This window comes from Drechmeria coniospora, chromosome 03 (genome assembly GCF_001625195.1).
Source record: "Drechmeria coniospora strain ARSEF 6962 chromosome 03, whole genome shotgun sequence".
NCBI classification, from domain to species: Eukaryota; Fungi; Ascomycota; class Sordariomycetes; order Hypocreales; family Ophiocordycipitaceae; genus Drechmeria; species Drechmeria coniospora.
In genome coordinates, this window is record NC_054391.1 from 4,594,311 (window position 1) to 4,616,570 (window position 22,260).

General features: G+C 54.6%; 5 protein-coding genes across 5 annotated transcripts; 4 read left to right on the plus strand and 1 right to left on the minus strand.

The window, feature by feature from the left end:
• Positions 1–5,119: 5,119 nt before the first annotated feature.
• Positions 5,120–6,957, plus strand: DCS_06957 (uncharacterized protein; the record flags this gene model as incomplete). The annotated part of the gene is made up of 4 exons (XM_040804244.1): positions 5,120–6,040; positions 6,135–6,243; positions 6,299–6,443; positions 6,510–6,957. 4 exons carry the CDS (start codon positions 5,120–5,122, stop codon positions 6,955–6,957), a joined length of 1,623 nt encoding a protein of 540 aa, XP_040654348.1.
• A 1,805-nt stretch (positions 6,958–8,762) lies between these two features.
• On the plus strand, positions 8,763–9,356 carry DCS_06958 (uncharacterized protein; the record flags this gene model as incomplete). The annotated part of the gene is made up of 1 exon (XM_040804245.1): positions 8,763–9,356. The coding sequence occupies one exon, from the start codon at positions 8,763–8,765 to the stop codon at positions 9,354–9,356; it is 594 nt and encodes a 197-aa protein (XP_040654349.1).
• Positions 9,357–9,738: 382 nt separating this feature from the next.
• On the plus strand, positions 9,739–10,378 carry DCS_06959 (uncharacterized protein; the record flags this gene model as incomplete). Its single annotated transcript, XM_040804246.1, has 2 exons — positions 9,739–10,269; positions 10,334–10,378. 2 exons carry the CDS (start codon positions 9,739–9,741, stop codon positions 10,376–10,378), a joined length of 576 nt encoding a protein of 191 aa, XP_040654350.1.
• A 1,600-nt stretch (positions 10,379–11,978) lies between these two features.
• On the minus strand, positions 11,979–14,540 carry DCS_06960 (C6 finger domain-containing protein; the record flags this gene model as incomplete). Its single annotated transcript, XM_040804247.1, has 2 exons — positions 11,979–12,079; positions 12,149–14,540. 2 exons carry the CDS (start codon positions 14,538–14,540, stop codon positions 11,979–11,981), a joined length of 2,493 nt encoding a protein of 830 aa, XP_040654351.1.
• A 5,253-nt stretch (positions 14,541–19,793) lies between these two features.
• Positions 19,794–21,610, plus strand: DCS_06961 (Terpenoid cylases/protein prenyltransferase alpha-alpha toroid; the record flags this gene model as incomplete). The annotated part of the gene is made up of 5 exons (XM_040804248.1): positions 19,794–20,524; positions 20,614–20,741; positions 20,816–20,933; positions 21,006–21,296; positions 21,358–21,610. The coding sequence occupies 5 exons, from the start codon at positions 19,794–19,796 to the stop codon at positions 21,608–21,610; spliced, it is 1,521 nt and encodes a 506-aa protein (XP_040654352.1).
• Between the last annotated feature and the right edge of the window lie 650 nt (positions 21,611–22,260).

Genomic DNA, 22,260 nt, shown 5'->3' on the forward strand with positions numbered 1-22,260 from the left:
TGCAACCTCGACCATCCGGAAGCAGTCATCGCAAGCGGCGCGGTGTCAGGTCGCATCACGGCGAACATTGTCGGATGCAATCAATTCATCGTCGCATTCCCTGCCCTCCCTTGCCCACTTGATCGATTTTTTTTTATTTTTGGCCGTATTTTCGTTGTGGTTTTTTGTCGTCGTCGTTTAATGCTAACATTCGGAGCGGAGGCGCAGTTCTTCCCTCCTCGTGACATGCACGCCCGAGGTGAGACCTCGATACCTTTTTGGGCACCTGACCAGAGTCTCGACTCCTCTCCGTAGCACGTTTGCACCACCACAACTTTCTCACCCTCGCCGTTCGACTGTGTTCGACAGTGCCCAGCATGCTTCAACAGGCCGCTACCGCTGTTCCCGATTTTCTCGACATTTCTCGGTGGATGCGCATGCGGCGCAGGCTGCGCATCCCGTGCCTACAGGATGGTCCGGATCTGTGGTCACCAGCCAGTCATGTTATGCGGATACCCATCATTAGTCATCAGGTTTGAACTCTTTGTGCACCACCGTCGTTTACCTGCCAATGTTGACGCCGCGGGGTACATGAGTAATACTCAGCACACATTAGGGGTATTTACAGCACTCGTTATTCCGTTGATCCGGCACCGACATGCTGTAGATGTACTCTATACTTACAGTGCACCAACCCTTTCCCCGACGCCAAGTTGATCTACAGCGCACTGTACTCCGTACTCCGTATTAATAATCACGAGTAAGTACTAGGTACTTACTGCACTTGGTACTCAAGTACGAGCGCACCTACTTACAGTACGATGCACCGGTACTTGCAAATACCTGTACTCCGCGGCTGTAGCTGTTGGTGCTGCCACGATCCATCATGATTGTACGAGCAATATAACCTCGAAATGGGCACATGCAGCGCCGTTCTCAACTCGTCATGTCGAGTGAAGCACCACCAGTATATGTGCGTGGACATGGACACATTTCCTACCGCCAGGACGAGCGGGTTGTGCTGGTTGCCAGCTGTGACATGACACCTGAAATGTTTCTACTTCTAGGCGCATCCATCGTTGCGAGTAACATCACTACGGCACTCGACATATCGTACAGTAGCAATTTCGCAGTACCCAAGGACATATACTCTGTTGTAATAATAGTACACATTACCCACCACCAGCTTAGCCGGGTCGTACTGATTCCAAAATGCCGACAGGAGCGCAAGCCCTGCCATGAGCACGCACGCACAACTGCCGCTTTGCGCTTGCACTTGCGGAGCAACTGCCGTTTGCGTTTCCCCTTACTTATGCAGATGCTCACATCTACTGCCTTTTTCATTTGAACTTGGCTCTTAGCTGCCTGCCTGGATACGGCAACGAAGGCCCGACTTGGCCGATTTTGGTGAAAAGGATCGAGAGGCGATAGAACTCCTCCCTGGGCATCCGCTTTACAGTATACGTACTTACACTCGGACCGTCGGGTTTTTCAAGATGCCTTCTAATAGTGTTATCATAAAACACATTCAAGTAAGTACAAGTGCTGTACAGTACGTAAATACGGAGCACATGCAACGTACTTACTTGCAAGTATTCCGTACAAGTAGTCGGGCTTCATCCTCCTCCACTCTCCATAGGCTCCGCGGGGAATCGCTCCTCACCATGTCCTTATTTGACCGAAGTTGACGGAGAGGACGAAGAAAGGTTTCCGCTTTTGACCTCGACGCCGCAATATATTTGGCCATCAATAAAATCTCCTTCACACCGACGATGTACCATACTTGTGTCGACGCCAACCTAGCAGCTTGGCAAAAACAGATAGGTGAGGGGGAGGTGTGCGTGTATCGAAGAGGATCACGGTCGCCGCCCCTTCTCTGTTCATATTCGTTACCTTGTAGCAATATACTGTATGATCTTGCTCATCAAACAACGGTGTATCGAATTCTAGGTGTACTTACTACTCCGTACTGTACTTGTGATGCATGCAAGTACTAATAAGTACCTATACAAGTTCAGGTGCCTCCAGGAGTATCAAGTACCTACATGCATAAGTACTGTACACCACTTGTGCAGTAACACTTACAGCAAGTGTACCGTGCTTGTAGGTGTGCGGAGTACTAACACTACCCCTTCTTACTGTACTTACAAGTGAGTAATTACAAGTACAGGTACAAGTGTAGAGACATAGGACAGCATTCCTTACAGTAATCCATGCTCTGTTTGCCGATGGGAATTCTCTTGCCAGTATTTGCACTCTGTACACCCAAGTACAACAACGGGGTAACTGCATGTACTTACTTAAGTACGTTGGCACATGGGGACCCGCCCCAGGGGTATGGAGTTCGTCCGATAGGTCAATCACCGACTCTTGGTGCCTTGATGATCCTTCTGGCAATAGCAAAGGATCGACACTGATCCCCTGTGCTCGCTTTCACTCGCGAACTTGCTCAAAGTACGGAGTAGGGGCACGAGCCGATGACATAGCCGGGCTAGCTACCGGGACGTTCGCCCGCATGGCTGCTCGGCGTGACGAGTTATAGCTGTGCTCTTCCTCCTGAGTATGCACTTTCTGGTCGTAAAAGTACAGATATAGTGCGAGTATTATCGCTCCCCACACGGCGAGGTGTAGTAGGTGTACAAGTAAAACTTGTAACACTTAAGTACATGTGCAGTGCTCTACATGTACTCGTAACACTTACATGTGCAGTGCTCTACATGTACTCGTAATACTAGAACTGTACAGTAGATGCAACTGCATGCAAGTACAAGTGCTTGCGAGGAATGCCGATAATAATAGAGTCATGTGTCGATTGCACATGAATGCAGGTGTACAGGAAGTACAAGGACATTGAGCATATGCATGGCATCAGTTCTCGTCTGGGACGAAGTATTACGGAGTACTGTACGGAGTACGTGTAACAGTAATTACGGCACTACTGTACACCACAGCCTGCGAGTGTGCGGACGGAAGAATACCGCATTAGCAAAGGCACGTATAGCTTGCCAGTTGGGACATCGTAATACTTGCAAGTACTCCGTACTTGTACAGTACTTACAACACTTACTAGGTATGTACCTACTTGTACAGAGTACTCCGTACATGTACTGTAGTTGTACTTGCACGGTGTAGAGAATAATATTTGTATATTATAGGTGTAGGCATACAACACCTACGTGTAATACTTGTACTTGTACATAGTTGCAAGTATATATTTGTACTCCTGGTTGCAAGAGGTGAGCAAGTAGGTATGTAAGGGCATTATACACCTTCCCACAGCTAGCTTGCATACTAATTGCATACTTATGTAAAATAATAATGCTACGTAATGTGCCGAGTGTGTTAGCTATGCGTTGCGACTAAATACAGTACTTGCAAGTACGGCGTACTTGCACCAACACGTGTTAGTACGCGAATTGTGGATGCACATGTAGTAATACTCGTACGACATAATTACTCATTATACTCCCCAAAACATCGAGTACTCCGCACAAGAAAGTACTGTAAGTAGTAATAAGTAGGCAAGATGGCTTGCTCTGCTGTGTACGGAGTAATTGTATAATAAAGTACAAAAAGCTTTTTGTGTCAAGTGAAGAGGAGGGTGCTGAGTGGGGATCGGGGCCTTTTGAACTTGGAAGGATGACGTTGAGCGTGGGTCGTCGGAGCCGCTCATGTTGGAAGGATGAACGACAGGTGGGGGCTGGAGTGTTTGTCATGCTGGAAGCATGGTTATTGAGTGGATAAAGAGCCTGTTTGATTACGGAGTACCTTTTGAGCAGATGGAAAGTCCGGTAATAATTGCCTGTCTTGCTCTTGCATGTTGGCCTACATGTACACCTTCTTACTCCAACCAAGGAATACTTACTTGGGCCACAAACAGAGTGCTTGTACGGTTCTCCGTCCACTTACTGTACTTACTTGCGTGGAATATCTTTGCAAACAAGTACAACATGCAAGAGTGCTGCAGCCGCAGACGAGGTGTGCATACTTGCGAGCACGAGCGAGCAATGCTGCTGCCCGTTCATGGACAATGCTCGCACGATTCATCACATCGACTTCTCCTTTCCCAATCTAGAAAGCCGACCTAATAAGTAGTCCACTCTTCAACTCCATGTCGATGCGCTTACGTACTACTTCCTACGTTGTACAGGTAATACATGCTTCGATACCCCGGCTGCTATGCTCGAATTTTCCGCCTTGTCAGCCATTGCAACGTGATGTACCGAGTAATATATGTAGAGTACATCGTCCTGGTTTTGCCCTCGGTCGTTCCGGTCAATACTCCGCACAGGAGGAGGAATCATTCTTGAAGGAGTTTGTAGGAATATACTAGTGTATCGTGCGGTCCATTTGTCCATCAAGCTAACGGCAACGGTTGATGTCGCCAAGATATAATCACCCGATGCCAACGACCCGCCCGCCCCTCCCCCCTACTGGCCGCTATTGTTATGAACCCTTGCTCTACAGTATAGTAAACCTTCCAACTATACTTACGGTCAAATACGTACGAGTACAAGTAATATACGTAACTACTGTACTCCGTACAAGGAGTGCATATACTTGTACAAATACACATACAGTTGTATAGCGTCCATAATACTTGCACATGACTACATACTTACACGTACTTACTTGCACGTACTTACTCCGTATACCCGTACGAGTCCCGGGATAAGTGCATGTACTTGCGCCAACTGCCGAGGAAGGTGTGCGCTAGATTATACGTAATATCGTCATGGAGCTTGGCATCGTCGATCTGGTGTATGATCGTAGGTGTACACCTACTTACTTACTGTACAGTAGGCGCGGCTACAAGTACTTACTTACAGCTATTTACTTACAGTACTTACGTGCAAGTACAGTAAGTACTTGCATGCGGCATACTAGACTTTCACTTGCGGCACGGTACATATAATAGGTATCAACGTCGGCGCCATCCGCGCAAATGTAACCGAGTACCACTCCGTCCACGGAGGCACCGACCTCTACTGCACACGTGCGTGTAACGTGCTCGTACGTAATGCAAGGACGGTAGCCGTATAAATACGAGCGACGATGCAGACGTTGCGAGCTTCCTGCCCGTTCTCCTCTCTCGTCTCCTCCTCCTTCCCTCGCGCTCGCTCAAGCACCCAGGATCGAGATGCATTCCTACTCCGTGTTGGCCGCCGCTCTCACGCAGCTGCTCCTCGTTACATCGGCCTCTGGCGCCGTGTTGCCTGGCTCGATCGTCCCGGACGACTCCTCCCCGTCCTCCAAGCATGTGGTGAGGCGAGATGAAGACAAGAAGGTCGTCTTCAAGATGGACTACTTTATCCAGCTCATAAACCACGACGACCCACCATTCGGTTACTTTAAGCAGCGGTACTGGTGGAACGACGAACACTACAAGGGCAAAGGCTCGCCCATCATCCTGAAGGCGCCGAGCGAGGGGAACGGCGAGGACGACTTGGCCTACCTGACGAACGATACCCTCCTTGGCCAGTTTGCCGAGGCTGTCGGCGGCGCCATCATCGTGCTCGAACACCGCTACTGGGGCAAAAGCTCGCCCTATCCGGAGCTGACGGCTGAAACACTGCAGTATCTCAACGTCGGAAACGCGACGGCCGACCTCGTCTACTTTGCCAGAAACGTCTTTCTGGACTTTGACAAGACTCAGTCGTCGAGGCCTTCCAAGGCCCCCTGGGTGCTCTCCGGCGCCTCCTACTCCGGCGCGCTCGCAGCGTGGACGAATGCCATCAGGCCCGGCACCTTCTGGGCCTATCACTGCTCGAGCGCTACCGTCCAGGCTCTCCCCGACATGTCCGACTCGTTCAACATTGCCGAGGCCGCCATGCCCCGTAACTGCAGCGCCGACTTTCAAAAGATGATCAAGCATGTCGACGACGTGCTGACGAAGAAGAATTACCTGGCGCGAAAATATCTGAAGAACCAGTTTGGCCTCGGCGCCATGGACGACGACAACAGTTTTGCTGCCGTTCTTGCTCTCGGGCCCCTCCGCTGGCAGGGCGCCCAGTTCTACACCGGCTACACGGAACTGCACCGAATGTGTGACTACGTCGAGGTGAGTGCCAGCAAGCGGGCCGGTCGCGGTTCGGCATGGCCGGAGCGCGGAGAAGCTAGCTTTCCGCATGGCGGGCTGACGAAGGGATCTGCAGAACCAGTGGCCTGGCAGCACATCGAACCCGACCGGAGCGGAGGGCGTCGGCCTGCACAAGGCCCTAGAAGGATATGGTCGATTTTTCCAAGAGGTCATCATTCCGGAGAGTAAGTGCCATGGTCGTTTTTCGTTGTGCTGCGTCGGCTGACGGGTGTGGATTAGACTGCGACATGAAGGAACTGGCCAAAAATAACGACACGGCCTCCTGCTTCTCGACGGACAACGTTGAGACCTCGCCGGTGTATTCGGACTTGTCTGTGGATAATACCATGGGCCGCCAGTGGAGATGGCTCAGCTGCAACGAGCCGTACGTTTCAATGTCCCTCCGCCACACCATCTCACCCCGGGCGTTTGACGGCTAACGGAAGGGCAGGTTGGAATCGTGGATGACCGGGGGACCCAACATGAAGTCCGGCATCGTCTCCACGCTCTTTACCAGCGATTCCCTGCGCAGCGAATGCGAACAGTTCTTCCCTACCGTCAACAACCATACGTACGGCCTCGCGAAGAATCGTACCGCCGACGACCTGAACGCCCTCACCGGCGGCTGGGACCCGGGAAACGCGAAAAGGGTCATGTGGGTGAACGGCGAGTACGACATGTGGCGGCCAGCGACTGTCTCTTCTCAGAGGAGGACTGGCAAACCGCTTGAGTCGGTCTATTTGATCCCCAAGGGGATGCATGCCAGCGACATATTTGTGCTTAACGGACAGATGAACCCGGAGGTGGGTCGGATTCAGCGCAAACTCGTCAGCAAGATGACGACATGGGTCGACGAGTTCTACACCAAGGCCGGCAGACAGAGGCCGTCTCGTCGGTAGTAGCGGCGATGGGAGGCGACATTGTCGCTTGTACAAGTGCAGTAAATGAAATAATTAGCGTAGACGAATCACAAATACCATTCGCATTCATGGCACGGTAATGCATATGCTGGGAAGCTGCTACCATTTCGGCTCACCAAAGTGACCGTCTGAGATGCATCCTTAGTCGTGATCCTGCGGCCCTGGCATCATTGCTCACCAGACGATTCGGGCCCAAGTGGAAAAACACCAACGTTTGGCCTTGACGGCGACCTACCCTGTACCGCTTCCCCTCCGGCCCCACCTGCGGCGAACGGAAGCCCGACGGACTGCCGGGCCGGCCCGGGCGCCACCATTTCCCCCATTCGCCACGTCAACGTCGGCGCCTCCAGACGTCATCCTTGCGGATCAGCAACGGGTGAGTGATGGGTGACGAGGTCAACACACCAAAAACTGAGGCTGCTACGCATGTCGACCAATGTACGGTCCGACAGTCGGGCCCGGATCAACTGATCTCATGCAGTGGACGGCATCGGCGCGTCCACCGTGGACAATGCACCGGACGAGGGAGGAAGCGTTCGGAGACACGTACTTGTGCTTTTTTCGGTGAGTACGGATCCCCCCGTGCATGCTCGCGACTTCTCAACAAGACGGCCCAAGTGCGAGTCAAGGTGGGCGCGTTCGAGACATGCTCGAGAGGTGGTGGTTGACCGACCGGCGACGTTAGACGGCGGCGAGCCCGGGGCGCCGTCGCTGCTGTGCGCCGTCGCTTGCCCCCATCGACGCAGGGGGTTGGTTGGTATCCGCCTGTGGCTGGAGCCCGCCCACCTGCGACGGGCTACGGAAGGGAAATCTGCAGGTACATGCACACCTCCAGGCACGGAGTACCGGTACGGGCCCTACCTGTGCCTAATCAACATAGCACTACGGAGTACTGTCGGTAAGGGGTACATGCACGTATTCACGTCGAATCAGTACTTCGTACGCGTGTACCTTTTGCTGCTCGTACCGCTAAAGTACATTAGGTGCACTGGTACTCCGTACATGCACGAGCACTACAATTGCTTCCTCCAGCGGGTGTACCTGTGCAGGATCGCCGTACATGTACACAATACATCGCCATCGGTTTTCAGTCATTCCGTCCGTGACCAGTAACCCGCTTCCAACCAGCCAAAGGACTTTGCTGAACGGAGTACTCAGTACTTGCTCCGTAGCTCCGCACTTGTACCTAGTGCGAATGCTCTGCCGTGTACGGAGTGAATACTGGTGGGAATACTTCACCTCCAGGTACAGGTAGAGCACATGCGCACGTACGAGTACACGTAACTCTTGTGCATGTACTTGCCTGCACAGTGTAATGGGGAGCCGAGTTCAGTTCGGGACGCGTCATCGTATTGTCAAAGGCCAAAAGTACAAGTACCGTCAGGCACCCCCTGGTGAGACACAGTCGAGAATTTCTTCTTTCGAATCTTCCCTTCTCCCACAAACCAACTCTTGCCGGAGCATGATGGTGCCGTGAATGCACCCGCTTCGCCCATCTCCCAGCCCACGGTGGAAAGAATGATGGAATAACGTGCCGAAAGTCTCAGGAGAGGTCCTGCTCAGCAGCCTTCTCGCCCGCTGATCCTCCTCCAGGCCATGACGGACACGAATCGAATGACGCTTCCGCTGCCGTGCCCGAGTTCGGCTCGACCTGAATGAAGCATGCAGCTTCTTTTTCCCATCCGAATCCGCATCCGCATCCGCGAGGGGTAATGCGATGCCTCGCTAGCAGCTGTCTGTGAAACCCGCACGGGAGGGAGGCCTTCCTTCGCCGGCCACCCACCATGCCCTCCTTTTCGAGCCCGGACGGGCGATGCATGTCATGCACAGGTAGGGAGCGAGCCCGCCCTGACGCAGGGAATCTTCTCATCGCCCCCTCGACCTTCTTCCGCCGCCGCACATGGAGCATGGGAAAGAAGCGATTGCTTTTTGCATCCGCCGTCGGCGTCCGGCGCATGACAACGATGACGGCAACATCTCAGCTTGCTGCAGGTCATCGTCATGGTCAATATTGCCAAGACGTCCTGCCTCGACAGTACGCAACTGCGCGTACGTGGAAAAAGGAACCGGCATGGCATGGCAAGGCCTGGGGCATGACTGCTGTCCGGCCACCACCAGCTCCGCCCCTGCGTCCGTCGAGGTTGGGCGGCAAGCGGCCCAAGCCGGACAACCGGGAAGATGAAACAGGGCGAGCAGGGACGCGGCGGAACCGACGGCCCCGACGGCTTGGAGCGGAGACGCAATGGCCCACGGCAGGGACAGCGGCATCGAGATGGCCTCCGACGAGCGAACCACCCCTCGAAGTCGATTGGCTGCCCCGAGTCGGCATGTCTGGCTATTGGGCACACTCCCAGTGCGCCATGTCTTTGTCAAGTTGACCGAGGGACCTTGGCGGAGAGGTGCCAAGCCCACGGGCGACTGGCCAAAATGAAGCATGCGAACCGTTTTGACAATGCGATACGGGGGGTGCATGGCCATGCCCATGGCGCAGCGACGTGATGACGACCGCTCGACTCTACCCTGCCGCGAGGGAAGGGGCTGATGAATGATCACATTGTCCTCCTCGGACCGAGATGCACATGGATATAAAAGGCCCTCCTCCTTCGCGTCAAATAGTCAACTCCAACCCATTCAAGCCATTCATTCGCAGCTTAACAATCCGACATCAACAGCCGAGTCACTCTTTGCCACTCTTTACAATCGTTTAGTACGACTTTTGGACTTCTTCCATATCAACTTCTCCCAAAGAAATCAGTCAAAATGAAGTTCTCCGGCCTCGCCCTCGTTGCCTTCATCGCCTCTGCCATCGCTGCTCCTGGCTACTCCGGAGACAACAACCGAAGCCCCGGCCACAACGTCGGCCACCCCGGCAACACTCGTCCTGGCAACAACTATGGCAACAACCGTGGCAGCAACTATGGCAACAACTATGGCAACAATCACGGAAACAACCGCGGCAACAACTATGGCAACAACCGTGGAAACAACCGCGGCAACAACTATGGCAACAACCGTGGCAACAACCGTGGCAACAACCACCGCGTCAGCCCGAACCGCCACCGCCGCCCCAACCCCTTCAACTGGCCGAGCCAGGGCCCTTGGGGTCGCCAGGGCTACTGCAACAAGAATGCCGCCATCTACTGCTTGGATGAGAAGCATTTGGTTGTCGACATTGATGTCGATGCGAACCTGCTGGGTCTCGACATTGACGTCGACGTCGACGTCGATGTTGCTCTCTTCAACACGAAGAAGTGCTACCAGACCGCCTGCTGCAAGCGTGGATGCCAGCGTGTACGTTTCTTGTTCATCGATCCCATCATTTGCTTGCTACAAACGCTAACTTGGCTTGTCACAGGGCCGCTACCTCGACACCAACCAGTACCAGTGCAACCACTACTAAGCGTAGGCGGGAGCTTCTGCACCGGCTCGGGACATTGATCACCCGACCGTCGCTTGCCTGAACATTCTACTACTGCACTGGAACAAGATGGCCTTTGGCCAACCACATTAGACTTGAGAGATTAGAAGGGGTTCGTGGTTTCCTGTATATATAGGTATATATCCACAGACAAATCAACAGCCTATTACTTGCGTACTCTGCTGTCGTCAGTATATCATGACAACTACTTTCCCGGAAAGCGTTGTATATTTGTCTGCGGCGGGCATTAGAGACAGCACAAAAGCAGTTGTAGGATGCCGAGCATGAACATTACCTCTCCTGTGTGATATCAGACCGAGCCATGAAGGGATGGGGCCCAGATGCTACCAAACAAGCTGAATGAAGCAGTGTATTAAAGACTGGTTGAGTACTATAGTTGATGCAATTTTCAGCAGCAGCAGGAATATATTCTCATGAGTGACGTTGATCTGGCTGTACCCATCCGTAGCCCACCACCATTTGGGGTGCTTAAGGGGTATTGCCCCCATACACATGTGTATAATGCCGCACCATGTCTCAACTACCCTGGACTCACAAGTTGCATCACTACGCAATGCGGCAACAGGAAGTCTCCAGCTGGTAGGCCTCCTGCCTCATAGGCCCCGTATAGAATTCTGCATATGGGTCAGAGAACTCGCTGTTTGGACCCTGGACGTGAGTGTTGAAGTGCTCCAAGGACAGGATTTGTCAAGAGTTCACACATGTACTCTGTCATGATTATGTCGAACCACAGCACTCAATCTCTTCAAGTTTCGTTCTGCAATTTTTGCATGTGAAAAGGTCACGGCTTGGACCCGTCCATGATCTAATCAATAATCTAATAATCGTGAGGAAGTCTTCTTTGTACTGATACTCTATCCTCGGTAAAATGTGCGTTTGAACCAGGGTAAATAAAAAATACTGGGGGTTGGGTGCGAGTAAATGAAATGCGTGCCTGCATCGCTCCGGCAACGACGACGAACTTGGTATTCCTTCGACCGAAGCCTCCAAATACGCTCCAAACAATGCCTCTCCAGTCAAGACACCCTTGCCATGCGTGTTCGTTCATCAAAGAAGCAATGTCACGATGACTCGTCGTATTCATAAAACATGAAACTTGATCCTCCAACGGAGGTAGCGTTGCGCGACCAGTGTGCGCCGCGTCCTCGTGCACCCTGCATCGCTTCTCGAGCGGTGCCTTTGGTAATCAATAGATGCGTGTTCTTCAAGTCGTACAATCGTGAGGTAAGGTAAGGTTCGTGACAGGATCGTAACACATTCATTCGCACCATGTGCTGGGTAACTTCGTGTCGTGTTCGTATTCGCTGTGAGCGGCCGTGAAGTGAAGAATAAGAAAAATCTTTCAAGAGATGTCATCGTGGAGAAGGCTGTCATTCGTTAACGGCATCGCTTGAAAAGAGATGTGCGTTGAAAACGTCATCGTAGGATGTCCGAGTTTGGAAGAGAAACAAAACAGAAGGGAACAGAAGAGGGGGGGGGTTCGCCGTCGACCCAAGGACGACAGCAGATCCGAGACGATCATGTCTGAATTCGCAACGAGGTGGAGAGGGGATGAACCGCCTCAATTGGCTCGGATGACTAGCTTCGACAAAAACTTGTTGGACAGCGAGTCGAAATTGTACCGATCGAACCTGGACTCCTTTCGGGTTCGCAGATAGGCCTCTGTGTGACGGTTAGTTTGACTGGGAAATGTGCAAGGTGGAACGGTCAGTTCGATGGATGCTGGCTTACCATGCTTGATGACGTGCTGCCTGACTTCGGTCATGGCCTCGCAGACCGAGACGTTGTTGTGCAGCAAGTGGCCGTGCTGACGAGTATCCCATTCGGCAAACGCCGGCAGCTTCTGGGAGATGGCGTGGAACAGGCCTACTATCACTCCCACCGGGGTCGTCTCCATGTCGTTGCAAAACTTGTTCACGGCCGCGGGGTCGGGCACCCGATAGTGGCAGTCAAACTGCATCTCCTCCCACACGGCAAGCAGGATGGAGGCGATCATGAAGATGGTCGGCCAGTTCTTCATCTTCTCGCCGCTGTAGACGCCCGAGTAGAGCGAGGACAATTCCTCGAGGATATCCTTTTGCAGGTCACGCCACATGTCGGCCAGGGCACACTTGATCTGGAAGTTGACCATGACGGGCGCGACGGTGCGGCCGTAGAACTTGGAGTCTTCGTCGTCGATCTGGCCGTCGAGGTCGACCTCGGACCCTTGATTCTCGACCATGGTGATGTGCATGGTCAGGTTGTACGCGAGGACGAGCTTCAAGGCCTTCTTGATGACCGGCATGCGCTCGTTGACGTAATAGCGATGGGCCGTCTTGAGAATCTCGGTGATAAAGGGCGTGCCTTCGAAGTGGTCGTCGATGAAATCCTCAAAGGGTCCGTCGATGTGCTTGTCGAGGTACTCGGCGAGAGCATCGACCCGGACGCCCTCGGCGCCGACGTCCAACTTTTCGGTGCGCGTCTCGAAGTCGATGGGATCCTGGTCCGGGTGGGTCGACTCGACCCATTCGACGGCGAAGCAGCCGGCGTTGGCGACGTAGACCTCGCGAACCATGACGGGCAGCGCAAATCCGTAGCCGTGCGTGATCCACATGAGCGTCTCCTTGGGAGAGAAGCCCTTGACGTTGTAGACGGAGACGCCGAGATCCATGTGCCGCTCGTAGTCGGCCTTCCAGTCCTTCATGAAGTAGCCGATGTCCTTGATGTCGATGCGAGTGCACGGCACCTGCCAGAGACGAGCGTGCGAGGGCTGGCATCCCGCACAAGGCTCGCCCTTATCACAAGTCTTTTTCAGGAATTTGCATCGCAGGCAAGCTCGCAGCTTTCTTATCTCGCTGGCTTGCTTTCGCTGCTCCGGCAGAAGCGGCCCCTTTCTCCGCCCAACCTTCTTCTCACCCACCCCGTCCCGCTTGCCGTTGGAGGATCGGCGGACGATCGACTTCGTGTTCTTGGCGATGGGGCTCTTTCGGGGTCCCGAGTTGCGGCGCGTGGTGTTCGCCGACGAGGGAGAGGACGAGCCGGCGCCGCTGGCTCGGCTTTTGCGACCGGCGCTGACCGGTTCCACCTTGATCGGGACCGGAGCGACGGCGGCGGCCGGGCTGATATCCTCGTGAGAGTTGTGGTGGCTATCACGGGAGACGCAGCTGCGGCGCGAGCTGCCGTCCTGGTGGCCGTCGGATTCGGGAGAGAAGGGAGAGAAGGGGAAGGGCTGGATCTCCTCGAAGCTGCCGAAATCCATCGAGTTTGTGCCGTCGGACGAATCCGAGTTGGTTCTCAGGTGAAGCGTCTGAGACGGGTTGAAGATGGCGGCGCCCTGGGACTGCGAAAACTGATCCAGACTGTGGCTTCCCCAGTCCACCATGGCCCACCCCTCTCCGGTCGAGGACGGCAGGGAAAGGACCTCGAGGTAGGTTCCGGTCGGGGATAGGCTGCCGACGCTATCGAGCTGGGGAAGGCTGTCCATCTGCAGCGTGTTTTGAAACTCTTGCCAGTTGTCCATGCCGGCATTCCCCCACGGCATGGCCTGGGCCTGGTCATCGATGGAGCTCATGCCACCAAACGGCGGACCCAGCAGGTTCGCCTGCAAGGCGGCGGCGGCGGCTTGCGTCGTCGGGGGCAGGTACTCGAGCGGGTTGGGTTGAAAGGTCGACGGGAAGGGGTTGAAGTTCATGAGAGTCGACTCGTGAAGGTAGGGTGAAAGGTCCGAGGCGGACAGCTGCTGATGGGATTGTTGATGGGCCTGCTGTCGGTGCTGCTGCTGCTGCTGCCGTTGTTGCTGCTGCAACGCCCAATCGGTGAGGGAGTTTGCCGGCGAGTGGAAGGGCCCTTGGAGCGAGGAGTGCTGGCTGTGCGGGCTCGACGAGGTCGACATGGACGGGCTGACCTGGTGGTGGCCCGGTGAAGTGGTCGTCGACGGTTGACGACCGTGGCCGTGGTTCGCCGTCGTCATGTCGAGCGGGATGGGCCAGGCTCGCGTGTTGGTCATGATGCCGGACGGGACGGTGGGACTCGAGTGGGCTGTCGTCGCGTACGGGTAGGCGGTGCGATCCCGATGGTGCCGTTCAAAGGTGAGGTCTAGCAACGGTTCACCCCCTCCGTTTGCACCGCTGAATTCGAATGTCATGCTGGGCAGAGGCGGGAAGGTCCAGCAGGTCAAACGCCAGGACGGCGGTAGTTGTATGAAACCGAGCGGGGGACACCGCTCTTTCGTCAAAGGGCCGTCTCGTCAAAGGGCGATGGCTGCTCAGTCGTGACCGAAGGTGCACATGTAGGGGAGGAAGACGGGGAGGCCGGACGGACATGGGCAGCTGGAGTGCTGGCCAGCATATGATGGACCTCGAGAGTGGCAGCCAGAGTCGTCTGTCCGAGCCGTGGGTGGTCAGTCGGACGCCGCAGCAGCTACAAATACGGGCAGGCTGCGTCGATGGTGCGGGATGGGGTAGCATGGCGGATGGGCCCTGGCCGACGCATCAGAGTGAGGGGGGGGTTGATGAAGAGGCGGTGAGTGCTCTCGAGCTCAGGTGTGCCGGGAACTACAGCCAATAGCGGGACGCTGGGGCGTCTGTGCTGCAGGCCTGTGGAGAAGCGATCCAGCGGATCAAGTCGTCTCGGGCGGGGAAAAGGTGCGTGCCCAATCAGGGCACCCCGTCACCGGTAAGTGTGGCAGGGACAGCACAGTGCGCGCGTGAGGCGGGAGTGCTGGGGAGGTCGGGATGAGTGGGGCCACTCGTGGAGTCTCCAGCGCTCGTGGCCGCCGGACGGCACCTCCCACAGACTCCAAGCACGCAGCGCTGGTAGGGAGTACAGGTAGGGTGTACGGAGTACAGTGCACCACGATTCGTGCCTCGAACGGTACGGGTATAATACCGTAAGTACTTGCAGTACACGCAAGTGTCCATGTACTTAAGTACGGCGGTGCCCGGACAGGTACAGTGTAAGTTCGTGCAAGTACTGTACAGTATGTGCAAGTAAGTACAGTACGTGCAAGTACAGGACGTTCACGCTTGCTGGGCGGATTCAGTTTTGCTTTTTGGTTCGCCACGGACAAATTACGGGACAAATTTCGGATTGCATCTGCATCGACGTTTCCGTGCGAAATGCATCGATCCCATTTGCCGTGGAATCGTTTCCGTCGTACAAGTAACGCAAAGTGCGCATGTGCGACCATGACATGGTAACAGCGCCCACCTACGGCGACAAACGATGCAGCTGCATTGTTGACGACTCGATGGAATGCCTCCCCCCCCGCACAACGGTGGCGGCATTCGAGCAACCGTCATCCATGCGGCCGGGCGGGTTCCGACATTTCGCCGCGCGCACGACGAGGAGTCCCATGCACGAGGCGAGTCGTATGAACTCGTACCGCAAGTTGGTGAGTATGTTAGGGATGGCGAGGCTCGTTGATCGCGCGCGGGTGGCAGATGATGGCGAGACTTGGGTCAGCTCATCACCAGGCCAAGTGAAACGAAGCCTGTTTGTCATTCGCCCATGACCTTTACCGTCATGCGGAGGATGCACCCAAGGAAACAGGGCAGCGGCTGGCTGACCATCATTGGAGGACCGCTCGGTCGAGCTCCCCGTATGGGAGAAGGCAGTTTGGCAGCGACCCCGTATCCAGTACTCCGCAGGCGTGCAGCGATGATCCTGCATTTATTTTCATCAAGCTCCGAGGTTCATCGGCAGCGGTTGACAAGCATCCGAAATTAAGACGACATCTTAGCTAAGTCTCACGGACCACTGGAAGCGACCAGTAGCATACTTACTTGCTCGTGCTATCAGTGCTTGCGCAGTATCATCGTACTAGACATGCAAGTGCGAGAACATATAATGCAGTATGTGCGTGCTCGTACTCCGTGCAGGATGCTCGCTTGGAGTTATAGATATGCACACGTATCTACAGTAAGTACAACTACTGCCCTATGCAGGTATGCAACCGAGGACCCAGCTGGCATTCTGGCATTCTGTTGGCAGAGGCAGAGGGTCGGATGATGGCCGTGTGCATACCTAAGTACGCAAGTACAAGCCGCTTGGGCGACACACAAAATGAAGCAGGGCAGAAAAACAGGGTAGGGTTTTGTTGATGTGCTGTAGTTAGTACTCCGTACTTAAGTATTACTTGCGCATTGTCACCTTGTAATACGTGCATGCACTCCTTCCAAAGTACCATGCATGGCCATGTATCCCTAGTGAAATTTTATGTAGTAGGTATTTCCAAGTGCCTACAACTGTAATTAATTGTATTCTGGAGTACTTACTGCGTACTCCGTAGTATTATAATACATGTACTCCTATGTTGGCCAAATACAGTACTCGTTCGCGTGCTCGTGCGTGCAGGTGCAAGTTTAGGTGTAAGTAAGAACATGTACTTACTGTAAGTAAGTTGGTACCTACCTAGTACCTAGTATGCATGTGTACGTACAGTATTAGCACGGAGTACATGTACCCCTACCAAGTACATGTGCCAAGTACTTACTAAAGTTGGTGCATTTGTACTTGGGTCCGTTCGGACGCACAATGTCCTACAGTTGGGCCTGTACTATTACTAGAGTGTGGGATGTGCTGCGTGGGGCATCAATGGAGCACGAGGATCGTAAAGCCAGCAAAGGTTTCGGGTCGGGTCCAACCGCAACCCAGCCGCCACCCCGTTTAACTGCGAGCGATTCAGGGCCAATCCTCCAAGTACAGTACATGTACTTGTACGGAGTATACCTGGCACACCTACGTAATTTCTGCCACTCGTGCTGCGGTGTCATGATACGAGCAGTCATGCCTTGCGCTGTACACATCTAGGCTTCCGTTGCGACCAGAATTCAGGTACCGCTCGGAGACGTGACACTGGGGTAAGCTTGCAGCGCATCATCCCCCCCCCCCCCCCGCAGCTTCTACATACGTGCATAAATAGCCACGCAAATTTATTGAGTTGCTGATCAATGTTTCACATCGCATCCGGTATGCATCATGTTCGTTGGCGTCACCTGATCTTGCCGTTAGTGTGCCGTGCCCTGGGTGGAGGATGTTGTACTTGTAAGCCCACCATTGCTAGCAGGCTTACTTGTACTGTAGGAAGAACGCAATACTGTGGAAGCAAGTAAGTACATGCACGGAGTACAACTACAAGTACCAAGGCACAGCTGACAAGCCGGAACCCAGCTGAGTTCCACACAACGGGGAAAGATCCTATTACTGCGCACGGGAGTCGGAATACACGAGGTAGCTAGAGTACCCATACAGGGTACTCCGTATTACCTGTAGTACTTTTGCAATGCAACTGGTACCGCATGTACTCCGTACAGCAAGTGTAAGTAGTTAAGTAGTTAAGTACTTCGTGTGCTCTGTGCATCTTCTCCATAATAGTACTATCAGCCTACTACTCCGTACTCCGTACATGGCTGTACAATACTTAAGTAAATGTACAAGTACGTGTACGGGTACGGAGTAATTAATACTATCCTTACCTACAAAGTATACTATGAAATAATAGCACCTAAGTACTCACGTACAGTACAAGCAAGTACGGAGTACGGAGTACTTACATTCAACTCGCTCCGCAATGCCAGCTGCGATTGGAGCGAGCAAGCTTGCCACTAAAGAGGTGCCCAAGCTTGGTCACCAGCCACCAGCCACCAGCCATCAGCCATCAGCCACGGCTGCCCTGCCGCATCAGAACGCAAGTGGGGCCACCTTTTCAGCCTAAAGGCGAACCACCTGAAGGAGCCGCAGCGACTTCATCAGGGCTGATTCCAAACGATGCGCTCACACATTCTGAGCTTGACTATGTCAATAATCGAGTCCTACAACTACAAAATTAAGAGTAAAAAGGAAAGAGGCCCCCCACTCCCGTCCCCTTGGAAATTAGGCCTCGTACGCTTGCTCGTTTTCTTTCTTATGGTGTATCCGTTGCCGATTTCTTTCGGCAAGATCCTCTTCAAGAGTCATCGATACGGACCAGTGCATACCATAATCGTAGCGGACCTGCTCCAGACGAGTTCATAATACTGCTTCATACAATGAGTCCGTCGGCGATAGGTCGTGTGACGAACGGCGATAAACACCACACCCGACACAGTGCAATGTTTTGTTCACAACATACACGAGACACTCCATCAGCTGATCCACCCCATTAAGACAGTCCCTGTCGTTGGGCCCCCCGGCCCCCCTTGCGGCTGCATACCAGCAGGGAACAATCACGCCGGCTAAATAACATGGTGCTTGTACGACAGCTCCATGCTGTCTGGTTTCTGCAGAGCCGACCAAGAATGCACGGAGTGAGGATGACTGTATTCCGTACGAGCAGTATCTGTACATGTAATAAGTATATTAATCCTTGGTAGTTCCATGTACGGATATGCCGCTCCGACAACCGAGGACTGTATCTCAACGTCAAAATATCCCGAGCTGGCGGGTCCCGGCAGTCTATTTCTAGTCGTCGGTCGGCCAGCGCATGTCTCGTGCTATTCATATCCACCGCCCTTGCGTTCCAACAACCAAGGCATCCATATCTGTCATGGAATATCACTATTTTCTAGAGCATGTATGAATGCACCACGCTGCAAGATCTACCCACCATTCTTTCGAATGGAGCTGCCACCACCTGGTTTCGAAATCTACCTACATTTCAGATCTCTGGTCGGAATCCAAAATTGGTCAGGAAACAACGCGGTCGCTGCAAGCAACCCAATCGACTGTCGACTAGAGAAGTCTGGATCGTAATCATGCACAATATTTACGCCACCATGGTCTCAAACTAGCCTACCAATCGAAGGAGCCTGGCATTTCCATCGTCACCAAACAAATGGCAGCTCATCTGGTTCGTAAAACTGACTGCGATTTTCTCTCGATGCGACCGAATGCAGGATTCCATTTATTATGTCTCAATGAACGCAAGGTGTGCGAGACGTTCAGAATGATTCGCCACCGTCACCGTCGCTCGCTTCTCCAATTGGCGTCATAAACAACAGCCGCGCGGCGGGCAAACTCATGATGCTAAAAAGCCACCTTCAGGCAGTAGGTAACCCGGTCAAGGTATGAGGTTGCTTCGTCGTGATGGATGACATGAAGTCGATGGCCTGATGCTACACACATCAGTATGGCTGGAAACATGGCGGTGCGGGCTGCTCGTCTGGGTGTGGCGGCTTGCTTGCTCAAAGGGGAAAATTGATAACCGACCATCTGCCGAGCGTGACGTGACGAGTGACGATCAACGACAATGGCAAAATGGGCCCACCATGGCGTTCGGTTCCTATTGTTCTCACCACGTCGAATCTCTTTGGCGCTCGCAGCAGAGATCGGCAATGTCTCGATAGGCAAAATCGCAAGGGGATTGATTGACCGGATGCGTGCGGGGTAGCAAAGGGTTGCCAACTTCCCCTGCTGCGACATGAGATCCCGAACAGCCGCACCGAATCGCAGCCGCGCCAAAGTTGTCTTCGCCCATCGCATCAACGGCTGGAGCAAGATCAACGTCGACACCGACACCGAAACCGACACCTACAAGATGGCCGCCGCCGCAACGGAGAATCCGATGCGGCCGACGCAGCCGACGCTGGATGCCGATGCCGCGAGCCGAGGCAGAGTGCCGCACCTCTTCTCTTCGAACCCTCCGATCCGTGACACGCTCGAGACGGGGAGCTCGCGCCTTCAGGAGGAGACCATCAAGGAATGTCTGCCCTTCCTGGCCGACGGAGAAGGACACGAGAATCGCAATGATCATGGCATCCCGCACCTGTACCGCCGCCGCCACGTCAAGTTCCTCCGGAAGCAGCTCGGCCTGCTCCCGTCCGGCTTCACGGCTGCCGACGCCAGCCGACCTTGGTTTTTCTATTGGTGCCTCAACGGACTCGCGCTCCTCGGGGAGGACGTGGGCTCCTATCGCTCGAAACTGGTCGAGACTGTTCGTCCCATGCAGAACCCTACAGGAGGCTTCGCCGGTGGCTTCGGTCAGGCCTCGCATCTCGCCACCACCTATGCGACGATCCTGTCTCTTGCTCTCGTCGGAGGACCCGACGCCTACGAGGTGGTGGAGAGAAGGGCCATATGGAAGTGGTTGTGCTCGCTGAAGCAACCCGATGGAGGATTCCAGATGGCCATCGGAGGCGAAGAGGATGTGAGGTATGCCGCTGGCGCTCTGCTGCTGTCGTCGACCAACCGACACGGGCCCCTGCCGGCTCTGGCTGACCACCTTCTGACCATGTTTGCAGAGGGGCCTACTGCGCTGCCGTCATCATATCGCTGCTCGACCTACCGCTCGACCTATCATCCGACTCGCCTGCTCATGCAGCCGGCCACACCGGGCTCTTCGACGGCCTTGGCGAGTGGGTGCAACGATGTGAGTCTTTGCTCGTGAGAGCCTCGAGCGCCGTCGTTGGATCCTCGTCTCTGACCGATGCGTGCCTCCTCCAGGCCAAACCTACGAAGGAGGTGTGTCGGCAAAGCCGGGCATCGAGGCCCATGGCGCATACGCCTTCTGCGCCTTGGGATGCCTCTCCATCATCGATTCCCCGCATCGAGCTGTTCCAAAGTAAGCCGCTCAGCTGATGACGCGATAATACCCCCCCCCCCCCCCGGCGACATCCCGCTGACCCCTACGTAGGTATCTCCACGTACCGCGCCTTCTCTCCTGGCTGTCCTCTCGACAGTACGCACCCGAAGGTGGCTTCTCCGGTCGCACCAACAAGCTCGTCGACGGCTGCTACAGCCACTGGGTAGGCGGATGCTGGCCCTTGATCGAGGCCGCTCTCGATGGGCCGCCACCTACGCCCGCAGGCCGCTCGCCGACGCAGTCCGATGCCAGCCTCTTCAGCAGAAACGGCCTGATTCGCTACATTCTGACCTGCGGACAGGATCTTTCGTCCCGCGGCGGCTTGCGAGACAAGCCAAGCAAGTAAGTGCATGCCATTCACGTGCTACGCGACCACCCACAATGATTGACAACCCAACCCAAGGTACTCGGATGCATACCATACGTGCTATGTCCTCTCCGGCCTGAGCTCTGCTCAGCATAAATGGACGTTGGACTCGTCTCGATCCGACGCCGCCGCGATGCATGGCGACGTCTGGGTCGGATTGCCTCACACCAAAGGCGAGCAAATATTCGACGAGGAGGATCGAGTCGGCATGGCGCATCCCGTTTATGTCATTCCCCAGCAACGAGTGGAGGATTGCCAGCAGTACTTTGCTTCCAAGCAGGGTTTCTAGGCATCCATCTCTCCCCCACGGCGGACAATCATTCCGGCCGTGGCAAAGGCAGGAACGGCGTCGTGTCCACGCCACGCGTCCTCGCGCGTTGACTTGCGATACGATGTGATTGTGTCGATTAGTGGCTAGTTCACCTGTCGCAGGGAGACAGAATCCCCGGTCGAGGTTGAGAGTACGAAGCCAAGTCAAGACAGCGGTCAATGCTGGGCTTTGGTCAGGCCCTTTGGCCCCCATGCAGGCACGGCGGAGGTATCGCCCCTACCGCTGGCATACCCTGGAGGCCGGACTGCTTTTCCGGACCCTGCCATTGTGTGGCTCATCTAGTCGAAGGCAACCGGACCCGGCATCTTGCCTTGCCTGCCTGTTCAAATTGCCACGGATGCGCCGCCCAAGGGACGGAACTGCGGTGACGGTGGCAACCACACCACACAGGCGGCCTACGCGAGGCAACCCGGTCCGCAATGGCCTTGCAGGGGGCTTGGCCTGCCATCACCATCATCTCAGCCTGTCTTGATGCGGCTTACACTGGTCAAAACGAGCGTGGGCCACGGAACCATTTGCACATTGTACAAATTGGCCATGCCTACCCTACCGCGGGGGATCATCCGTCATACCGAATCGTATTGGTGGACGATGGTTGATGGCTGATC